Below are 22,723 nucleotides of genomic sequence, written 5' to 3' on the forward strand. Positions count from 1 at the left end.
AAAATCCCAAAATCATATTCTAAACCCCACACAAAATGTATGCAGACAACCGAGAATCCGACATGCATAGAATGGACGTCAAGAGAGTTCAATGACAGATGGGTGCTGGGCGAATTGACTCAAACTTTTTGTCTCCCTAATCTTGAGCTGTTTTGCTGTGTTGGACTTGGCCCTTTTGGCAGGTTAACCCCTAAACTTTTTGCCTGTCCTGTGACCTGGTACTGGTGGTCCAGTGTAAAGTGCGTGCGCTCTCTGAGTGTGTGTGGTGAGATTGGTCTGCCCTCCCATAGGAATGCATGGGGGATATGTGTGTCCATGGTAATTCCACTGTGTTCATGCTAATGATTACCTAAGATGATTCATGTGGTTTATGCCTGAAGAGATTCCTGCGTAATATGATTTGTGCATTCTATGGTTTTTGTTACATGATCTAATGCTAAGTTCCTAATTTTGCCAGTAGCTACTGGTTGTGCTCTACATTTATGATAAGTCTTACTTTTACTATTCCTACTAAGTGATGATTCTGACAGTAGTCCATGTGGCCCTGCCATGTGTATATAATCCCATGTAAATATTGCCCAGTGCAAGTTGGCACAGTGTATATTGTGTGATTACTATCTAATGTGTTTTATTATAATACAAAGGCTATTTTCATATATATAACCTTGTGTGGAGTTCCTTTTGTGGTGGGCCTGGGATGTTGTCGCTGTGTGTGTGCGCGAACGATTTACACTTTGCCTCCAGGATAAGCCTGACTGCTCGTGCCAAGCTACCAACGGGGTGAGCAGGGGTTATCTTTGGCGTGTAACTTCCTTGCCCTGACTAGAGTGGTGGTCTCTGCCTGGCTTGGGCACGAGCCTTAGCCAACCAGAGATCCCATTTCTAACATGCTGGAAAATTCCAAATTGGAGGGAGTAGAGGAAATATGTGTGGCAATCTATGATCAATTCTTGGCCTCACATTAGAGACATAATTTCTGCTGGATGACACAACATTTCTTTCTCCATTCCCACCCATTCCTTGACCTCTTTTGGAGTGCTTACCAATAGGTAACACTGCTTGACCAATACGTTCTTGGCCTCTTTGGTGTAATTGCAGATGCATCAGTGCGTTCGGTGCCTTGCTTGCTTTAATAAAGCTACAGCTTCCAGAATATATTGATTTGTCAATTTAAGCCCAGTGTTAAAAAAAAGGTGCTCATGTATTTGGAGCAAACTAACAACAAGTTGACTTATTTTTCTATAACTGCTTTCAAACAAACTAATTGTATCCTGGTTACTGGCAAGAAGATGAAAAACATCAGACTCCACACACATAACGATACATTTCTTTACGGCGCAAAACTTAAACTCGCTGGTTATGATATCTTACTTCCATAATCCTGCTTTAAATCAAGTTGAATGAGTTTAAAGTATTGCATTTGGCATTCAGTATGTTTTATTTTTTTTTGCAAACAGCACTCCTAATCACTCCCATGAACTAAATCATTGTAAAGGAGCAGGGATGTTACACAAAGAAGCCTACTTTGAAAAGACGATGTTACCATTGGGCATAGATTTGGATCACAAAGGCATCACAAAAAGTGCCTGCTTCGAGGCTCTCTCTCTCTCCAAACGTCACTTTCTTTCTGCCAGCTGGGGTGGATTACGAATAAAAACAACAGATTTCGAATAAGAATGTGAGAAATACATACTTCATTCAATATATATATTTATTTATTAGATCAATAACATGATCATGTACATCAACAGATATCACAACCAATCTAAAAAGTTTATTTACAGCTTAAAGAAATAGATTTTAAAAAGCAGGATATCGCATCCCTCCAACAATTAAAAAAAATGTTTTTTTAAAAAGTTACATTTCATATATATTTAAAAGGGGAGAATTCCACATTACATCGAGCTTATATTATAAAAGTTCCATAATTCTAAACCCTAACAGTCCACCAGGTTGCTAACATGATCATTTGTCTTTCACAGTCATTGTTTATCAATTTTAACCTCGTCCACCAGGCAGGGAGCAAGTATCTCGAGATTGTAAATACGAACCACCTTGTGGTATCAGACCTAAAAATGCGTAGAGCATCAGAGGAATGCGAGAAAGAGAGCAGACAGCAGGCAGGGATTACCCAAGTTTTCCCGATTTTTTTATAGGAAGGACAAAAAAAACAAAATGTTCAAGAGTCTCAGGAAAAGAGTGACAAGTTGGGCACAGGGATGTTACAGGGGCATTGTCCCAGGTACTTTTCCTAAAATTTAGAGGGAGAACCCCGTACCTACATTGGATGTAAAGTGCTCGTGCCTGCGGAGGTTCAATGTCATCCATGAACATTTCAAAACCAAACCATCTCTTAACATTCATAAAACTAGAAGTTAAAGTGCCATGTGCATTAACATCAGTGCATTGTAAGTCCACGTACTCCCAATACCTTTTTTTAAGCAGGGGAACCATTGTTTTCGGGATGGACCCTAGGTCCTCCCACATGAACCCCAACCCCAATTTTAAAAAAACAATCCTTGACCTTATTGAACCAAGCAAGACGACCTTATTGTTTTTGTAAAAGGTCCTTTACAGGGACCTGTGTGCTACTGGTCCATAGTCTTACCCAGAACAAGAGTGCATTAAGAATGGCAACGTTATTAATGGGTTTAAGACCAAGGCCAAGTCTTAACGGCAGAAGGAGGGTGAACACTGGTAGATTAAGGATCGCCCTTAAGAATCTGTTCTCAGCAAGTTCTAAGTGCTTTAGGTTCTCCAACCCCCATATAAGGCCGGTCCTAGCCCTTTGCCCTATGTAGTTCCAGAATCGGAGAAGACGGTTGAAAAGCAGATCCCCTGACCCTCCCAGCTATTGCACACTCAACATGTTGAAGAGTTAAAACACTCTTTTCTATTTGGGGTGTCCAGGCTAGACTGTCGCTGATTCGGACTCCCAAATAGTCAAATACCTTAACCTGCTCCAAGACTTGGGTGCCCAACCACAACCCTTGTTGGATTTATATTTCATTCAATAATCCTGACACTTGCACACCACTTGCCTCCCAACTATCAAACTATTTTGCCTTCTTATATAATATATGATAGACTTTGCTTCAAATAGTGCAAGGATCATTATGTCAAATTTAAAAAATATAACACTGGGTTTGCTCTGCAGCCCAGACATGGCAGAGCAACATCATTGGCTCTGTTAAATTGACCGAATAGAATAGAAAGCAATGTCTAAGAAAATTCATGGTGCATTAGCCTCTGCTCTTCTTACCTGGGATGGGAAAACATAGTCTGCCTCATCCAGGAGCTGTGGGCCCAGGTGGTGGACATCAATACGTGCTACACCTTTCAACTTGATATTCACTGAACTGACAAGATCGCTATGAGACTGGTAGCCTTTTTCATAGATGAAAACCCACCTGGATCAAAAAGACAAAAATATGTGTTGTCACCTCAAATGCCTGTTTTTCTTGTAGAGGTTTCAAGCATATTTTTTTGTTGTTTTATTTTGACGGTTTTGCATAGCGCGAACAAGACCCTTGCGGGTATCAGACTGCTTTACAGGGCAAATACAGGTGATTGACATATACATATAAATACAATGAATTATGTGACTACAGTACTGGTAACTATTAGAGACTAGCACATATCTACAAGAGTGTATAAGAAAGTTCAGGTGAATTTGGACAAGAGACTCGATTTCACTTCTTTTTTTTAAAAAAGCAACGGACAGATTAAGTCTCGTTTCTGCGGGCAAGGCGTTCCAAATCCTGGGAGCGATTCCTGAGAAGGTATGGTTGTATGTTTTCTTCTTGGAGAAACGTTGTGGTTTAAGTAGAGTATTATCCGAACTCCTAGTAGATCTGTTACCACCCAATAGTACTAGTTTCTCCGCTAGGTATCTCAGGGTTTTGTGGTGCAATGCCTTATGTGTCATACAGGCGATTTTCAAATGGATTCTGGCCTTAAAATGTAACGGTTGAGGGCACGAAGGTCAGAGGAAATGTGGTAGTTTCTTTTGGAGCCTGTGATGAGTCAAGCGGCTGAATTGATTGAGGCTCTTAGAGGGGCGGTTGTTGATCGGGGAAGGCCGCAGAGCGCGACACTCCCATAGTCCACTCTGGGAATTACTAGAGTTTGAACAGCCTGTTTAAAGTCATTTGCGGGTATGAAGGGTTTCAGTTTTTCTCAGGGTGTTCATGTGAACATTTGCTCCTTTGGTTGCAGCGCTGATGTGCTTCTGTATGTTTAGCTTATTGTCCAGGGTTATTCCTAGAGATTTAGCGGAATCGATGATGAGAGGTTGACAGTCGAGTGCAGTTAGGTGCTTCTCCACTCGCGGATGATGGTTGTTTGGTTGGGGGGAGCGATTAAGAGGAATTCTGTTTTTATTGTGTTTAGTTTTAAATGGTTCTTTCCTAGCCAGGTCTGTGTTTTTTGGAGCGTTGAGTTAAGGGACTTGATGTCTTCAGGAGAGTGGACCTTGATGTAGAGTAATGTGCCATCTGTGTACATGTGATATTGAATATTTGAGGAGTTAAGAAGCTCAGTGAGTGATTCCATAAACAGATTGAAAATGTTGGGGAGAGGGAAGATCCCTGGGGTACTCCCATAGTGACTGGGGTGGGGTTAGATAAAGATTGGTTGATCTTGAATCTTTGTGTTCTATTTTGAAGGAAGGAAGTGAACCAGTTTAACACTGTTCCAGATAGACCCATTCTTTGTTTCAAGAGATCTAGTAGGTTGTCGTGTTTGACTGTATCGAAGGCTGAGGATAAGTCAAGTAGGATTAGCAAACAGGCTTTTTTTTATCCAGTATTTGTAGTGCATCATCTATTATGTGGGTCATGGCTGATTCAGTACTGTGCCCTGATCAAAAGCCTGATTGGAATTGATCGAGCAGGTTGAAGTGGTCTATGATGTTACTAAGCTGAACGTGGACACATTTTTCGAGTGGTTTGGCCAGGGTCGAGATGTTGGATATTGGGCAATAGGTATTCAGATCTGATGAGTCTGTTCTTTAGGATGGGGGATACCTGACCAGCTTTGAGGATGTCTGGGATGGTTCCTTGCAGAAGGGAGGTATTTATAATCCTGGTCCATAGGGGCACTAGCAGTGGAATGAAGGCCTTTAAGTGGGTTGCTGGGAGATGGTCTGTGAAATGATTGGAGGGATTCAGAGCCATGAGCATGTTTAAGTCAGTTTCTTTGCTGTAGAAGTTGAAGGCGGTCCAGGAGGCGTTGTTCTTGAGGTCAAGCTTTGCAGAGCAGTTCAGCGGGGTCTCTGGTGTGGACAATGAGGATTTCATAGGTGGGTCGGTATGGGATAATAGATCGTTAAGTAGGTCTGTCTTTAAGTTTTCAGTCTTTGTTGTGAAAAAGGAGGCAAGTTCCTCGCAATTGGGAAGTGTTTCAGGATTAGCTTGGGGGGAGTGGGAGACACCCTTAGATTGAGCTTTGATTATTTCGAATAGTTTTTTGGGGCGATTCTTAGCTTGGTCTAATTGTTTACATATGAAGTCAGCTTTTGAACATCTAATCTTTCTGTAATAGGAATTTCTGGTGCTTCTTAGTAATTTGAGGTGGGCAGCGGATGGAGTGGCTCTCCATTGTCTGTCAAGTGCTCTCAATGATCTTCTGTCTTCATTTAGCCTACCATCATACCAGGGGTTTGAGTCTTTTGTGGTGATTCTTTTCAATTGTAGGGGAGCTAAGTTGTCAAGTACCCTGTTCATAGAGTGGAAGTAGAGATTGGTCAGATCATGTACATCCTTTAATCCAACCGGTGGGGGCGTGAGGATGTGGCTAGCGGTTGTGAGCGCGGCAGGATTTACGTTTTCTAGGTTTCTCTTCCAGATTTCCGTTCTCGTAGGTTGGACAGAGAGTAGTTTAACTACTTCCTTGATATGGAAAGTGATTATATGATGGTCGGACCAGTCGCAAGGAAAGATCGATTCCAGCTGGGTAGAGTCTGCTTTGGAAATTACTAGATCAAGGGTTGAGCCTTTTTCACAGATTTGGGACAAGTTGAGGTCGGACAGGAAAGCTTTGAGGCTATTGACCTCTGGGTCGTCAAGATTGTTCCAGTGGAGGTTGAAGTCCCCCAGGAAGATCTGAGTATTCTGTTGACCGACATTTTGGCTAAAATATCCATTATGTGTTTGATGAAGGTAAGGTTGTTACCAGGAGGATGGTAGAATGAATGGAGTGAGCATATTGGCTTGTTATTGCTCTTGATGTCTAGGCAAAGGTATTCACAGGAAGAGAACACCGGGGATTTGGTGCGGTTGTTCCTATGAATGCAGGCAACATCACCCCCTAGCCTATCGAGTCTATCTAGTCTTGTGATATAATAGTTTTGGGGAACTAATATGTCTAAGATGGGCGTGGATGATTCGTTTAACCAAGTTTCTGCTAAAATTATACTGTCGGGTTCATGAGTTATAATGAGGTCAGCTATATCAGCTGATCTACAGTTTAGTTGGATACATTTTAGCTGGGCCTTGGTCGGAGTGGTGTACTGGTCGCGGGAGATGGGTACTTTCTTGAGGTTATTTCCAACAATACCCCTGGGAGTGTATCTTGTAATTCCAGTGGCACTGGAATGGATGGGTTGGATTAAGGACAGTTTCTGTGTGTCATCTGTGTGTGCAGGATTAGAGGGTAGTGAAGGGACTTCGTAGGAATGAAGTAGGGAAGTAAGATCATTCGGTGAAGGGTTTTCTTTTCCCTGATCGGACGGGATGAGGCATTAGGTAAAGTACTGTTTTCCATCTGGAGAACAACAGAGGCGGAGGGCTAGTGGATGGCCGATGAATGGGTTTCACTTGTGGCTTGGGTTCTTGATGGATCGGGTCATGAAGAGTGTGGATGTCCTATTTATTTGTTGTTAGGATAGTAGTATCTCATCGAGTCTGGGGTCAGGTGTAGGAGTTATCATATTGATAGCCTGGACTGTGGTTAAGTGAGGAGGGGTTATTTCTTGTGTGGTGTCCCGGGGGTGAAGTGATCTGGTTTCGACCAATGGTGGTTTTTCAGTGTGTTCAGTGTGGTAATCCGTGGGGAAGGGAGGGGTGGAGAAGGGATGTGAAGGGATATTGTTGTGTACTTTAGGAGGATCTGATTCGTTGTGTGGCATTATTTCAGAGTGGTAGTCAACGGAAAGGGGGCAGTAAAGAGGGGACGTGAGGGGGTATTGGTGTGAGCTGTAGGAGGAGGGATGGTGAGATTCGTAGTGCAGGGAGAGGGAGAATGTGGGACTGCGGAATGATCGGGAGTAAGTGTGTAAGGAGAGATTGAAGCAGAGACTGCAAAGGAGTTACTGGGGATGGGGAGGGGTGTGCTAACTAAAGGGTGGGCGAAGGTGTGGTTGTGGAGATGGGGAGTGGTAGTGGAGGAAGAGGGGTCATGGGGGAAGGCTGGGGCAAGGTGATGTGAGTATGAGGTGAGGTGGGTGTAGTAGAAATTGTGGTGGTGCTGAGGGAGGAGTAGGAATTATGGAGATGTATGTCATTTAATGGGGTGTCGGTTAGGTCTGGGGTGGGTGTATTTGTACTATGGGATACCGAGGGAGAATGTCTGGATGGGGAGTCAGGTAGGGAGTCAGTCAGAGGGTTAGGAGAGTGGTTTGTTGGGGAGGTGGGATAGGGTCTGGCAATCTTCGCTTTGATGATCGGGAAGATGTTGTCCAGTATATTCAGCTTATGGTCTGATGCCTGCATGAGGATAATCCCATTATGATAAATGATAATTGTAGCAGTCACTTTGTAGAACGGGGGGAATGATGGTTAATGTAAGCCCGTGTGCAGTTTTCTTAGTGGATGCAATTGAGAATAGGGCGAGAAAGGCTTTCCGCCATTGTGCTCTCCTTTTGGTGTAGAGGATAATGTCATTCGTTATGTGTCCTGTGTTATTTGAGAAATAGGGGTCAGAGAATGGGGTTTCTGGGTATGATTTTAGAAGACTATGTTTGAAGCCTTTTGCCGCATTTTTTGAGATGCCTGGGGGGTGTTTGATGGAATAGGTGTGTAGGCCCATGGGCTCCATAGTGTGGGTATGGTATGTTAGGGAGTGGGGGTGAGAGGGTCAGATAGTGAAAGAGGTAGTATGTGAGGAGATATATTTGGTGAGTATGGGAAGTAGTAGGCCTCCCTCTTTGTTACAGATGATGGCTCCTTGGGATAGGTCCTCTCAACATTACCCTTAATGGGTCCCCTAGTGGTAGGTGGTCCTTGCTATTTATAGGGGAGGGATTAGCTTGGCTTACTATGTCTCATTCTAGGTAATGACCTAGAATAAATCATAGCGGTTGCTAATATTTATAAGAAATAATATCAATCAATTTGAGGGTTAGGGTGTCTGGGGATGAGATCAATGGGCATGCTCTGGAGTGATAGCCTAATGTATCCGTCATTCCAAGATGGCTGCTTGCTTATCTAGTGGTGGAATAAATCTGGGGATTAGTCCTATCACTCTTTCCAAGCATCAAAAACTACCTGGGTATAGCCCTCTGTCTGTTTCTATGGGGGCAGATAAGCGTACTTTTTTCCTTTGTTTCTGTTTGGTACCGTGCTGTATCTATTAGTCCTATGTTTTTGCCCATGTGGTGGTGTGGGGTGAGTGGTCCTTTCTTTAATTAACCCACACAGCTTGCCATTTTGAAGTTAAAATATTCAGGCCCAAAGTGGTGTGGCTTGTACTGTTCAATCGAGGTGTGACCACCTAAATCACCGCTTAGTTAGGGGACCACACATGAGGGTTTGGTTCCCACGGATCAGCAACTGTGAGACCAAAAAGTTTATTTGCGAAAGAGCCAAGCGCAAAGCTTAATTGTTTAAAAGTGGCAGCTCCTTAGCATCGGTCGCTCCGCGCGCTATCCACAGTGCCCCACAGTGCCCTTCAGGGTAATTAGCATAGTGCAATCCGTGCTGAGATGAAAAGTAAAAAAGCTGTTTGCCATTTTTACAGCAACGCCTTTAAGTACATAATTACTAGTGACATCCATGCTGAGCTGAAAAATGACGAAAACCTTTTACCACACCAGCAACACGATTACACTTTTGCATTGGTAAAACAGTAGATGCTATCTACTCCGCGAGAATTTTATGTGCAAGGTAATATATGACACAAAATCTAGAACCCAATTCTGCAGTCGGAAGGTCTGGTTTCTATGCTGGAAAATCAATACTTTTGATAAAGTTATATGGTTTTACTGGTAAGTTATGAATGATAATGAACTAGATTTCCCGTAGGACCTAGTTTACAAAGACACCCGTCGCAGAGTTCCTTGAGTACTCAAATGCCTACAACTTGCACATGTAGAAATCACCGCGCAAATATCACACAAATGTACATTTGCGTTCTTACTCCATAGAGAAAGTATTTTCACCAGGAGGAAACTTACCTCTTTTCATTCTTAGTAAATATGGGGATTTTCCTCCCCTTTCCTCCAATGGAAGCATGCATAAAACTGTGACAGCGAGGAGTAACTTTATGTGTATTTGCAAGACTTGGTGCTTCACCTAAAGAAAGTGATGACAAACTTAACTAGGTAGCAAGCAGAAAGCTATTATATCACTCCTTACCAGACGTACAGTGTTGTATTGTCAGTTGTTTACTTTGAGCCATCCACACTGATGTTCAATCGATACATTGTGATATCCAATATCCACAAGATTTAATAAATGTCATCATTTATGTGCATATAACTGACACCTATTTCACTTATGATTGCACTTATTCGGAGCAAACATTTAAAGCTATACCTCTGTGTTATTCTTATTTTGTAAACTCTTCACAGAAGTTCTCAGACATCCATTACAAAATCAAAAGCCAAAATGTACCAGACCGAACCTTAAAAAATGCAAAAAAGGATAATATTTTCTCAATCTATGTATTTTAGCTACAGAATATAAACATCACACTCTTTCCATTCCTATCTCAATTTCAAAAGGAGCTATAAACCATTCCAGGATCACCTCCATCAAAGCTAGCAACAAAGGGGTATATTCACAAGAACATGTGATAACTACCGCAAGAGTAGCTTAACGCAACTCTCAACATCTCAGCCCATCTCGGGAAAATAACCCCGTGCCAACGTAGAATTAACAACAAGGCGGTACCATGCAATAGTTTCTAAGGAGATAAAAAACACAAACCACAACACAAAAAAACCTGCGATGGGCCAAAGCTCGATGAGGAAATCAGCGATAAGCAGCGCCAGGCCTGCAACACACACCTGGCAGGCGGGAAAAATAACCATAAAAGTAGAAAAAACACCCAAACACAAACTGGCCAACACCCAAGCACCATGGAGGCAGCCAGAGCAGGCGCAGAGGATGTGCGCAACCCCACAAGCACCCCGGACGACCAGCCCGGGACCTCGGGGACAGGGAAGGGAAAGGACAAGAAGAAGAGGAAGATGAAGTTCAGTCCGCAGGCGAACAGGAACATAGTCACGGAGGTGATGGAACACCATCAACAACTGTTAGTCACCTCCAAAGTGTCATTGGGCACCAAAACTGGAATATGGCGGGACATCGAGTACAAGGTGAATGCCGTCAGAGAGCACAAGAGGACAATGGATGAGGTCAAGAGGCGATGGAATGACATCAAGCGGAAGACCAAGGAGAAACTCGCAGCAAACCAGAAGGCAGCAATGGAGACTGGAGGTGGGGACCCAGCGCCACAGCTCGTGCTGGATTACATGGAGGAGCTGGTGTCGACAGTCATCAGTGTGGATACTGTGGCCGGAGTCGGGGGACTGGACACTGCTCAACAGGACACAACACAACAGGGTGAGTGACCACCAGGTACTGGGGGGATGGGTTGAGATGGCCATGATGTCACACATGCACAATCAAGCAGAGCACAGTGTACACCCTCAATGACTCTGGGCCATCGCCCAGATCTATAGACTGTCACAATGTACAATGCCATGCTGTCTGAATGTCAACATGTACCATGCGGCTACATACATGTAGACACATTGCAATACACCATCTCCCCTACACATTGCAGGGCCAGCGTCAATATCCCCTGCAGAGCAGTCCCAGCCACTCTTCACTGATGATAAGGAGGACAACACCAGCATCGATGCACAAGCCCTCCTAGACATCATTGACATCATCCACGACTCACCTCCAGGATCAGGAATGACCAGCTGCATCGAGAAGACCCCACCCACCACTCAAACTGCCCAGCAGGAGGCACCCACGGCCCGGGCAGTCTTCCAAGACCCCCCAGGATCAACACATGGCCTTCCAACGCCGTGTGCTGGAGGCCCAGAGGGAGACGGCTGAGCAGGTGCGGTGGGGTTGACCTCATGGCCACCAAACTGGACGCCATCCATGGCTGTCTAGGCCTGCTCCATGGTCTCCAATGAGCCCTGACTGACATCGCTGGAGTCCTGACACGGAGAGAAGAACATCTGTCCGCTCATAGGGGCACCAGCGATACCAGCCGTGAGCTGGCACACATGCGGAGGCTCATGGAGGACATGGTGCGAATGGAGGCAGAAAGGATGGCAGCCACTGCTGCACATCAGCAAAATGTAGCTAGGATCTACCATGCTCTGCAGACCATCATCATGTCATTGCTGCCACAAGGCGTGGTGCAGATGAATGCTGCTACCCCACACCATCCACATCTCCATCCCCTGGTGTGCCATTGCCTCACAGTGCGGCAGACGTATCCACTCAGGCACCTGATGTGTCAGTGGCACACAGTGCCTCAGCCGATACTACAACACCCACAGGTGGGGCAGAGCACACATCCGGGGATGAGGACGTGGATGGGTTTGTGATCAGGAGGCACCAGCATTCATTTCCGCTACCTGGCCTGTTTCTGCTTGGTGCCGCACATGGCCTCATGACCTTCCACTGACACCCGATACACTCCGATGCACTCACCTTGGACAGCGACATGGACTGCCATATCCTGTATGATGACCAATGACACGGCGACCAGACTGCAGACTGTACCCTTCCTCTTCCGCAGTACTTGTCATCCCCGGATGGACTCTGGCTGGCCCTCCATGGGCCCATATTGTGTAGTGTGCTCTGCATTGCCCTGTACCGCTCCAACTGCAGAACTGCACTGGATGTGCAATAAACATCAAGTGACGCACTGCTGTGTCATGTCTTTCATCATTCATGTATGAATGTGTGGATGAATGTAGGGACAGAGATTTCCCTTGCTTCAATGCTGCTCATCCTACGGGATGCCAGTCAGAGGGTGCTACATTGCATATTGTGTACCGGGTCCCGTGGACACTACAACAGGGACACACGCATCAGTCACTTCCATGTCCGGACATGGAATGAACCATGCCCAGAGCCCATGAATCATTGTTGCAAGCCCTGCACTCGTCCGGCATACAGCAGGCCAGACCACTCCGCTAACGCTCCGAGGGGGGCGCCTCATTGCTACCCCTCGCAGGCGTACTCACTGGTGGTGTGCAGGTCACTGGTCTAGTTGTCAGCATGTCACAGCCACTCCCTGAGGGCAGGTTTGCACACACACCACACCCATCCGGCATGTGACTCCGCCAACATAAGGGGCCGACGACATCACATTCCCCTCTGCTGATGGTGACTGGATGACAGACGCTCCACGGTTCTCAATCATAAAGGGCCCATGAGTTGTTGCGCTCAGGGTTAGTGGCACCCGAGGCCTTGCGAACGTCACTGGCCTACCACCAGGTGGCGCTGACTGGGGTTGCACAGGGTTCGTGGCACCCGGAGCATTGCGGCTGGCACAGGCACCCCACCACTGAGTCAGTGGCACCTTAAGCTGCTGAGTGGGTGTGCAGCCTGCGATGATGCCCGGTCCCAGCGGTCCGAACAGCTCAGGTTTTGTGTGCCCTGCTGGACCGCAGTGTAGGCCAGAGCCAGTAGGCAGCGTGGGTCTACCGCCACGTGGTGTCGCTTCCGGGATCCCAGAGTTAGTGGCACCCATTGGGCTGAGCGGGTGTGCAGCCTGCAATGATGTCGGGTGCACTGGAATGTCCTATGCCATGGAGTAATCAAGACCTAGCACCAAACGTGAGAACTGGTGGCCTGCGGAGCATGGCTGCATGGTGTGGAGAGTGCCAGGTCCACGGGCCCCGGGCTTGTGGTTGCAGCGGCACATGGTGGGACCTCCTGTCTACACGCTGGTGGCGGAAGGTGAGCAGTGAGGCCTGGGTGTGCATGGGCGGGCATGCTCCGATGGGCAGCGGGAGGGGCTGGGGTGCCTCTGCCTGGGTGTACAAGGGCGGGCAGGCGATGTTGTCTTGTGCAAGTGTGTGTACTGTGCCAATCATGTTTTTGGACTCTGTTTCAGATGAGGGCTCTGTCTCAGATGTGTGACCTGGTGTAGTGCTATCCATACCAGCAAGTGGTTGGAGACACACCGGTGGCAGCAGCTGAGCAGTGTAGCCTGGGTGCACAGGGGTGGCACTCTCTCTCTCGCTCTCTCTCTCTCTCTCTCTCTCTCTCTCTCTCTCTCTCTTCTTCTCTCTCTCTCTCTCTTTCTCTCTCTTTCTCTCTCTTTCTCTCTCCCTCTCTTCTCTCCCTCTCTTCTCTCTCTCTCCCCCTCTCTTCTCTCTCTCTCTCTCTCTCTCTCTCTCTCTCTCTCCCTCTCTTCTTCTCTCTCTCTCCCCTCTCTTCTTCTCTCTCTCTCTTCCCCTCTCTTCTTATCTCTATCTCTCTCTCCCCCTCTCTCTGCCTCTCTTCTTCTCTCTTTCTCTCTCTCTCTCTCTCTCTCCCTCTCTTCCTCTCTCTCTCCTTCGCTCTCTCTCTGTCTTTTGATGTGCGCATTACACATCTTCTCATCATGATTTTTGTCTTGCAGTCTGTGACCTACGGATTGTCCCTAGGGGAGCCGCCATGTGTCTTCATTTCATTTCGGTGTTCATTTTAATAAAGTTTCATTTGTTGTTCGAAAGTGAATGTGTGATGCTCATTTCTGTGACGACACATGCATGTCACCAGTTGTCATTGTGCAACATCAAACGGATTATTTTGTACATGTTTCGGTGTAGCTGACGTGCCATGTCTTTATTCGGGGGGGTGCCGGGGAGGGGGTGTCCTGGGGGTGGTGGCGGCGGGTGTTGTTGCCCTATCGGCCCTCCGAGCTGCACGTTCAGTTGCCCGGGTGCATCTGTTGTTCTTCAGGTGTGGCTGTGCTCCCTTTTGTGGTGCAGGCTGTGGTCTGACTTTGCACCAGGTCAGAGCAGGTGGTATTTTCCTGCTGCTAATGCGCCTTATGCCAGTTTTGTGTTCTTATCGCAGCTCTGTCTGGTCTTTGTGAATGATGTGGAGTGGTGTTGTCGCGGCTTTTTGCACGGGAAAGCCTACTCTGCATATTATTAGCGTTAGTTGCCGGGGTAATTTGTGGCGATGTTTTTGGCGGCTGCTATCGCAGGAAAACTGATATCGGCTGTTAGCACCAGCTTGTGAATGAGGCGATAAATTTATCTCCACTTTGACTGCGATTAAGTGCCGCTAACTCGGCAATAAGTCCTTGAGAATATGCCCCTAAGTGTTGGCTGTTGTCTGGGCACTAGAGTATCAGAGGGAGGAACCCATACCTCCCTCAATGAGATTCCACTCTCCCGCACTGCGTTCTTGATTTCTGAATCATTTCTTCCCGTTCTTCTTTCTCCTCCAGACATGCTCATAAATCCCGCTTTCATAACTTGGTTAGCAAATGCATAATACATCAGGCCAAATACCATTTGACAATAGTGAACAGAGACATTATGTGAGAAGCACAATTTGGGGAGATGACATTTAATGACTAGCATTTATTATGAGTCAGGTTTTAGCCAAATTGGGAAAATCCCAGACAAAAAGGCATCAAATTGAAGAGTCTGAATTGCTTGGTGTCTCAATGTTATTGTCATGTTATTTGACTCGCATGCACCATACGGTACACGGAACATTTCATAGAAGTCGCCAGACCCTGTTGAAGGCCGGATTTGGGAGGTTAAGTAGTCTTGAGAAAGATTAAAATCTGATCTAAGGACAACGAAAGCTCAGATGAGTTGTCATGGGTCCATATATGTCGGGGAATTCGAAACGTGATGACGTTTTTGCTCAGTACATCATAGGATATCCTCTAATGTTCCCCTTAAATACAAACCCTCTGCATTTACATTTTTGCTGTACTGGCAAAGCCAAGATTTATATCCTGTGCCACTCAGGCCACATGCGTTACGATGATTGAGCCTAAATCCATGTTAGAAAGCGTTTAGGCAATTTATTTTTCTCATTATAGACATCAAATAATAGCACAGATGTTACCTGAAACCTACAATTGATCTAAATAGTTTTTTCACTTCACATGCAGAGTGATGATCACCAACAGTATCGATTGTCCCAGAAGCCACTAGGAAGGTGCCTGCCATCTTCTTAATACCAATGTCATTAGTGGGGGTTCTCCTAATTGCCTGGTCACGTGAACAATGATATAAATTTCTCTATTGGCATCACACCGCTGGGGAGACACTCCATCTCCCATTACCCCCTGCTGGTAGGATTTGCCCTCAAAAGCGAGCCGCAACCCTGCAAAGACTGTACCTGCTGGGAAGATTATCGGGGAGTGATCCTGACCTGCATCGCACCGCTGTTGAGGAACTCCATCTCCCATCACCCCCTGCTGCCAGTATAGGTACTCAAAAGTGCACCGTGACCCTGCAGAGACTGTACCTGCTGAGGAGATTATTGGAGAGTGAGCCGTGCCTTCCTGACTTGCATCGCACAGCTCAATCAATCAATCAGGGGAATTGTAAGTGCGCTACTCACCCGTGAGGGTCTCAAGGCACTGAGGGTGGGGGTCTGCAGGTCCGTTCAGCTGAAGAGCCAGGTCTTGAGGGTCTTCCTGAAGGTGTTCAGGGTGGGGGCGAGTCTGATGTCTGCCGGTAGCTCGTTCCATGTCTTGGCTGCGATGTGAGAAAGGATCTTTCACCTGCTCTGGCTCTGTAGATGCGCTGGGTTTCGGCCAGTACGAGGTTAGCAATCCGAGGTTTCTTTGGGGTACGTGGAAGTTGATTCTGTCGTTAAGGTATTTGGGCCCATTTTTTGTGTGGGCATTTGTAGGCGTGTGTGAGGATTTTGAAGTTGGCTCTTTTCTCCACGGGGAGCCAGTGGAGTCTTCATGGGTGTTGGCTAATGTGTTTGTTCCGGAGGATGCCGAGGACGAGTCTGGCAGCCGTGTTTTGTATTGTCTGGAGTTTGCGGAGTAGGGACTTGATGATGCCGGCGTAGAGTGTGTTTCCATAGTCCAGTCTGCTGGTGATGAGTGTGTTGGTGAGTGTCTTCCTTGACTGAGGGGGATCCATTTGAAGGTCTTGCGGAGGGTGTTGAAGCAGCTGGAGGTGACGGAGTTGACCTGTCGATTCATGGTGATTTAAGAGTCGAGTACGATGCTGAGGTTTTTGGCATAGTCTGAAGGGGGTAGGTGGGCTTCCGAGGGCAGTCGGCCACCAGGTTTTGTCCCATGCTGAGGGGGAGGTTCCAAGGACGAGGACTCCTGCTTCTCGGCGTTGAGTTTCAGGCAGCTCTTGGTCATCCAGATTGCAACGTCTTGCATTCCTTTCTGGAAGGTGAGTGTGGCGGTGGTGGGGTCTTTGGTGAGGGAGAGGATGAGCTGGGTGTTGTCCGCATAGGATACTATGTTGAGGCCACGTTGTCGGATGATGGCTGCGAAGGGGGCCATGTAGATGTTGAAGAGGGTCGAGCTCAGTGATGAACACTGTAGAACTCCGCAGGTGATTTTCGTGGGATCGGAGAGGAAGGGTGGTAGTCTGATCCTTTGGCTTCTTCCGGTGAGGAACGATCAGATCCAGTCCAGGGCTGTTCCCTGTTTGCCGGCGTTGTGTAGTCTGGTGACTAGTGAGCAGTAGGTGTCGAAGGCCGCTGATAGGTCGAGTAGGATGAGGGCTGCGGAGTGGCCTTGGTCCAGGAGGGTGCGGATGTCGTCTGTGGCTGCGAGTAGGGTGGTCTTGGTGCTGTGGTTGCTTCAGAATCTGGATTGGGAAGGGTCGAGGATGGTGTTCTCTTCGATGAATCGTGTCAGTTCCCTGTTGACTATTTTCTCTGCTACTTTGACTGCGAAGGAGAGGAGTGAGATGGGCTGGTAGTTCTTGAGGTTGGTGGGGTCAGCTGTAGGCTTCTTTAGCTGGGGCCTGACTTCTGCTTGCTTCCAGTCGTCTGGGAAGGTGCCTGTTTTGAAGGTGGTGTTGATGGTGCGTTGCAGTTCGGGTGCGATGGTGGCTGCAGCTCTGTGGTAGATGTGAGGAGGGCAGGGGTTGGTGGGGGCCCCCAAGTGGATGCCTTTCATGGTCGAGGTGGTGTCTTCGGTCGTGATCGGTGTCCAGTTGGAGATGGTGGGCTGGCTGGTATCTCTGGGGGGAGGAGGGCCGGCTGTGGCATCTGGTGGATGGTCGACGAAGTTGTCGTAGAGGTTTTTGATCTCGAGTTGGAAGTAGGTTCCAAGCTTGTGGCAGAGGTTTTGGGACGGGGTGATATCTGTGGCTTTGCTGCGTGGGTTGGTCAATTCCCAAATGACACTGAAGAATTCCTTGAAGTTGGTGGAATTGGCAAGGATTTTCTTGTGAATGAAGTTCCTTTTGGTGGTTCTAATTTGGTTGTGGTAGTCCGTCATGGCATCCTTGTAGGTGGAGTAGCTTTCGGTGGTCTTGGTGTTTCTCCAGTTCATCTCCAGGCGTCTGCTGGTGCGCCTGGCTTCTTGAAGATCGGCAGTTAACCAGGCGGCTTTCCTGGTGCGTTGTTTGTCGGGGTTGGGTAGCGGGGCGAGCTCATCTGCGCAGTTGGAGATCCAAGTGTGGAGTCCTCTGGCTGCGATGTTTGCGTCGGGTACCCAAGTGTGGTTGTCTCGAGTGAGGGTGGCGTTGAGTTGCTCGTCTGTGACTTTGCTCCAGTTCCTTCGTGGTGGGCGTGGGGCTGGTTTGGGTGCCTTGGGATTGTCGACGGCGAAGTGTACGCAGTGGTGTTCGATCCATGGCGGTTGCGTTGTGTGGCTGAAGTGAACGCTGTTTCCTGCAGCGAAGATGGGGTCGAGGGTGTGTCCTGCGGTGTGGTGACGAGTTTGAGTTTGATGTTGGCGAGGTTGTCACCAAGGATGGTGGAGGTGGGATCATTGGGGTTGTTGAGGTGGAAGTTCAGGTCTCCAATCAGTATGTAGTTTGTTGAGGCGATGGCATGGGGTGCGATGAAATCGGTGATGGTGGTGGTGAAGTGCATCCGGGGGCCGGTAGACGAGGGGTCCTCAGAGTGTGGCGTTGGTCTTGATCTTGAAGTGCAGGTGTTTGGTGGAGGGGAAGGTTTCACTGGAGGTGGTGAGACGGAGGGCGCTCTTGTGGGTGATGCGAGGCCCCCTCTTGGGTGGTGGGGTGGTCCTTCCTCTCCGTGAAGAAGGCAATGTCGGGTGAAAGAGAGTCGAGTAGGTTCCCGATTTCCATAGCGTGTTTGTGTACGGAGCGCAAGTTGAGGAGAATGCATCTTAGGGTGTCGGTGGTGTTGGACGGTGGGGTGGTGGTGAAGGTCTGGTTGCAGTGGAGGCAGGAGAACTGGCTGTGGGTCGTGATCGGTGAGGCCTGTTGGCAGTCTTTGTGTCTTCTGGCATTGAGTGCGAGGAGGATGGTAGTGTTGTAGCAATGGATGGTCGGAAACCCAGGGTTCCTGGCGCTGGCCGCGGTCGGGTCGCGGACGGGTACAGAGAGGCTTGCAACAGCACGCCTGCTGAGCGCATTGTGCAGCGGCCGCCATTAGGTAAGGGAGGGGGAGGGACAAGCAGCTTGGAGGTGGGGGCGGTCGGAGGGGAGGGGTCCCAGGGGCAGTGGTGGCAGCGGGAACGGGGGGAACGAAAACAGACTAGTAACAAGGAAGGGCACAATACAGAATTGAATACACAGAATTGAATACACAATAGATAACGAAGCAGCAAGTGAGGTACGGACTCAAAGCTAATTACAGAAATACAGTAACAGTGGGGCAAGTGCAGTCACGAGCACAAAAAACAAAAAAACGAACTGAACCTAATTAAGGAATACCCAACAGAGTGGGCAGGCGCAGTCACGAGCAGAGCTGAGAGGTCTCGAACCATGATTTACGTAAATGGGTCGCGACACTGCTCGTCATGCTGCAAATAACCCCAAAGGATTCTGGATAGTGTAGTGGCTACGGTGAGTACGCCTACGCCACGAGTATATAGAAATATAATGCCATCCCTGGACACGTGTTTCGAGGTAATTGCCTCTCGTCAGCAGGGAGCAGGTAGGTATGCGGGGTGCCGATGACTGCCATATATATAGGTAAAATACCTTCCAAGGCGCGCAGGTGCAGACACCGGGCTCGTCAGCCAAAGTCGCTCGAATGAGCTATTAGTGATTTACGTAAATGGGTCGCGACACTGCTCGTCATGCTGCAAATAACCCCAAAGGATTCTGGATAGTGTAGTGGCTACGGTGAGTACGCCTACGCCACGAGTATATAGAAATATAATGCCATCCCTGGACACGTGTTTCGAGGTAATTGCCTCTCGTCAGCAGGGAGCAGGTAGGTATGCGGGGTGCCGATGACTGCCATATATATAGGTAAAATACCTTCCAAGGCGCGCAGGTGCAGACACCGGGCTCGTCAGCCAAAGTCGCTCGAATGAGCTATTAGTGATTTACGTAAATGGGTCGCGACACTGCTCGTCATGTCCAGGGATGGCATTATATTTCTATATACTCGTGGCGTAGGCGTACTCACCGTAGCCACTACACTATCCAGAATCCTTTGGGGTTATTTGCAGCATGACGAGCAGTGTCGCGACCCATTTACGTAAATTAGGTCTCGAACCATGCCTGGGAGGGAAGAGCAGATCAGTGGCAGGGCACACCAGAGCAGAGCTGCTGGGGAGATGGCAGGTCCCAGACCGAGGGTCAGAGGACTTGCTCCCCGCTGGGGAGGAACTCCATCACCCCCTGCTGTCAGGATTTCTGCTCAAAAGTGCACAGCGACCCTGCTGAGACTGTATCTGCTGGAGTGCATATCAGGGAATGAGCCGTGCCTTCCTGACCTGCATCGCACTGCTGGAGAGGAAGTCAATCTCCCATCACCCCCTACTGCCAAGATTTGTGCTCATAAGCGCACCACAACCCCTCGGCACGGGACACGCATGGGGGTACGCCTGGGCCTTGCCTGAGCAAAGCCAGGGCCAATGGCGGGCCTATCCATGCACGTCGGAGCCCGGAGGAGGCTGGGCTGGGCTGGGTGACCCCCTAACATGGGAGTTTCTGGCAGCCCAGGAAAGTCAGAGCATTTCACGCAGGTGGGGAAACAGAAAAACAACCCCACAACATGTGAAGGTGAGTCTACCTTTATCTTGGACTCTTTCTTCCTCAGGGCCTCTGATGAATTGGATAAAGAAATGCAAATTACTGAGCGCAGGCTTTCTACCGAGAGTCCAGTTTCTAGTAATGAGCTTTTAATCACGGAGCTCTTACTGGCGGCTGCTAATGTTCCCTCCAACCCCTTAGAGCCAATCCCCAGTATATCAATTACCCGCTATAAGACTCAAATTTTGTCGAACTCCGCATTGGCCACTATTTCACCTCCCTCGACAGAGTCCCCCACCATGAAAAAAAAAGAAAGCGGTAAACCGACCAGATCCATTCCTGCCCCACTAGGACTTACTGATGATATTCCCTCTGTCTCTGAGGCACTGATTTAAAAAATTGAACAATCAATCAACAAGTTGTTACAACCTCTCTTGGAGAGACTATCTAACATCGAGTCGAATATAATTTTACTTACCTCAATAAGAGAAGGGGGCTTACGGGGCAATCTGATTGATCAGGCATCCACGGTTCCCATTCCTAACATTCCGACAGTCCTCTCCCAGTGTCCCTCCTCGAGTCCTCCAAAAAATCCCAAAAATTCCCTGAAGGACGGTGGTGGTGGTGGGAGCAAAGGTAATTTAACAAGTCGCGTCCTCCACACGGCGCGGATAAGTCCAGCCCATCACGCATCCCAGACAACAAATTTCTTGCTCCCTCAATTTACTTCCAGTGATCCAAATGTACCATATGTACCGAGGCCATTGAGCCCAACCAGGGACTTGGGCTCAAATTTTTTATCGTCTGAGACAAGGCCTGGAGGAGGACTTTCAGGCGAGCAAAAAAGACAATTAGGACCTCATACGAGATTAGACCTCCCACCTGCAGCTTGCCCCTACGTGATCATTCAGGCAAATGTCCCTGAGCTAAAGGAAAATCAAAAGGAAACTACTTAACAATTAAATTCTAAAGCATGTCACTGTATTAATAATCATGTGGGGGGCCGGGGGAAATGTTTTCTAGATTAATAATGGCGAGAAGGGTGGGTTGGGTGGGGAATTTAGAGAAAACTATCAGGAGGGATTGCATGGTAGTAAATTGCATTTTACGGCCCTGCAATTGTTAAGCCTACTTCTGAATGGGCCATCACTGGATACACAGATGTTTGCATTGCCAGTAGGCTTTTTCTACAAACCAGTAAGGTCTATTTTTGGGGGTCAGCCTCCTGTGGTCCTCCCTATTCTTCCTCATCCAAAGATCCATCCTCTCTCCCGAGGCAATATAAGAATCCTTTACTAAGTTACAACCGATTTAGTGTATTAACAGACATAGAAGCCTGCGAATGACAGAGGGCGAGTGGGAGGATCGCTAACCTTGTGCCTATCCAGGATACAGTAGATTTTAAGTTAATTACCTGGAATATTGCAGGATTGGACTCTCAATTGCATGACCAGGAATGGATAAATACCATCTCCCCCTATGATTTATTATGTTTACAAGAAACATGGGAAACAGGTCCGATTCATACCTGATGGTTATCGTTCCTTTTTTGCTCCTTCCGTCCCGTCAAATTCATGTCATGCAAGGGGAGGGATCTTGGCATTGTTGAAAGATTGGAAGTTTTGTCTTCCCACAAAGATTCCCCTTATAAATAACTTACTATATTTAAAAGGTCCAGGAAGTAACACAGAGTTTTTAATTAATTATTATTATAATAATTTTGCGGGACAAATGAAAAATGTTGTTGATCTACTGGAAGGGAAAATTAATGCACTCTTTAATACTCTTAAGGGGATACCCCACATTCTTTGGCTGGGCTTTAACGCACAAATCTGCTACTTTTTAAATAAAGCAGCTGGTGGTCTAACTAACGAGGCAGGTGAGGCTATTCCTGATTTTACACATATCCTGCACGGAGATGCACTGAACAGTCTTATTATTATTAAAGGCTTAGGAATAAAGAACCCCATTGATATAACTACAGGCTTGCTTCAAAATACCTTTGGTAACACCAGCCAGGGATTAACTATCGACTATTTTATAGTCTCAGATTGTCTTAAAAATTCAATTTCTGACGTTCAAATAAATCTTCTCAACTATAGCGACCACACTGCTATTTACTGCCAAATGGCTTGGGATGGGCATTAACTAACAAAAAAAAAAATATTCCCATGGTTGTTGCAAATAGATAAAATGAAATTATGATTTGTTTAGAATCGCACAATGATTTGTCCCAGGTAATTAGAACCTTTGACTCGATTTAAGTAGAGTTTAAAAATAACTTGACTAAAAAAACGCCCATTGCCAACTCTGTAGTCCCTAGATGGTTCGACCAAGACTGTACTAGGTCTTCATCAAATCTACACAAGGCACTAAAGGCTGTCCCTAGGGATGCGGAACAAG

The 22,723-nt window shown here is 47.4% G+C and overlaps 1 protein-coding gene across 4 annotated transcripts in view; it reads right to left on the reverse strand.

The window, feature by feature from the left end:
- Positions 1-22,723, reverse strand: part of P2RX1 (purinergic receptor P2X 1) — a 997,156-nt gene that overhangs the window by 826,915 nt on the left and 147,518 nt on the right. For all 4 annotated transcript variants that reach the window (XM_085646926.1, XM_085646924.1, XM_085646927.1 and 1 more), the window contains one exon: positions 3,263-3,410. In XM_085646926.1, coding sequence (XP_085503052.1) covers positions 3,263-3,410 — 148 coding nt within the window. The remainder of the gene's footprint in view (positions 1-3,262; positions 3,411-22,723) is intronic.

Source organism: Triturus cristatus, chromosome 3_2, assembly GCF_964204655.1.
Source record: "Triturus cristatus chromosome 3_2, aTriCri1.1, whole genome shotgun sequence".
Lineage (NCBI taxonomy): Eukaryota > Metazoa > Chordata > Amphibia > Caudata > Salamandridae > Triturus > Triturus cristatus.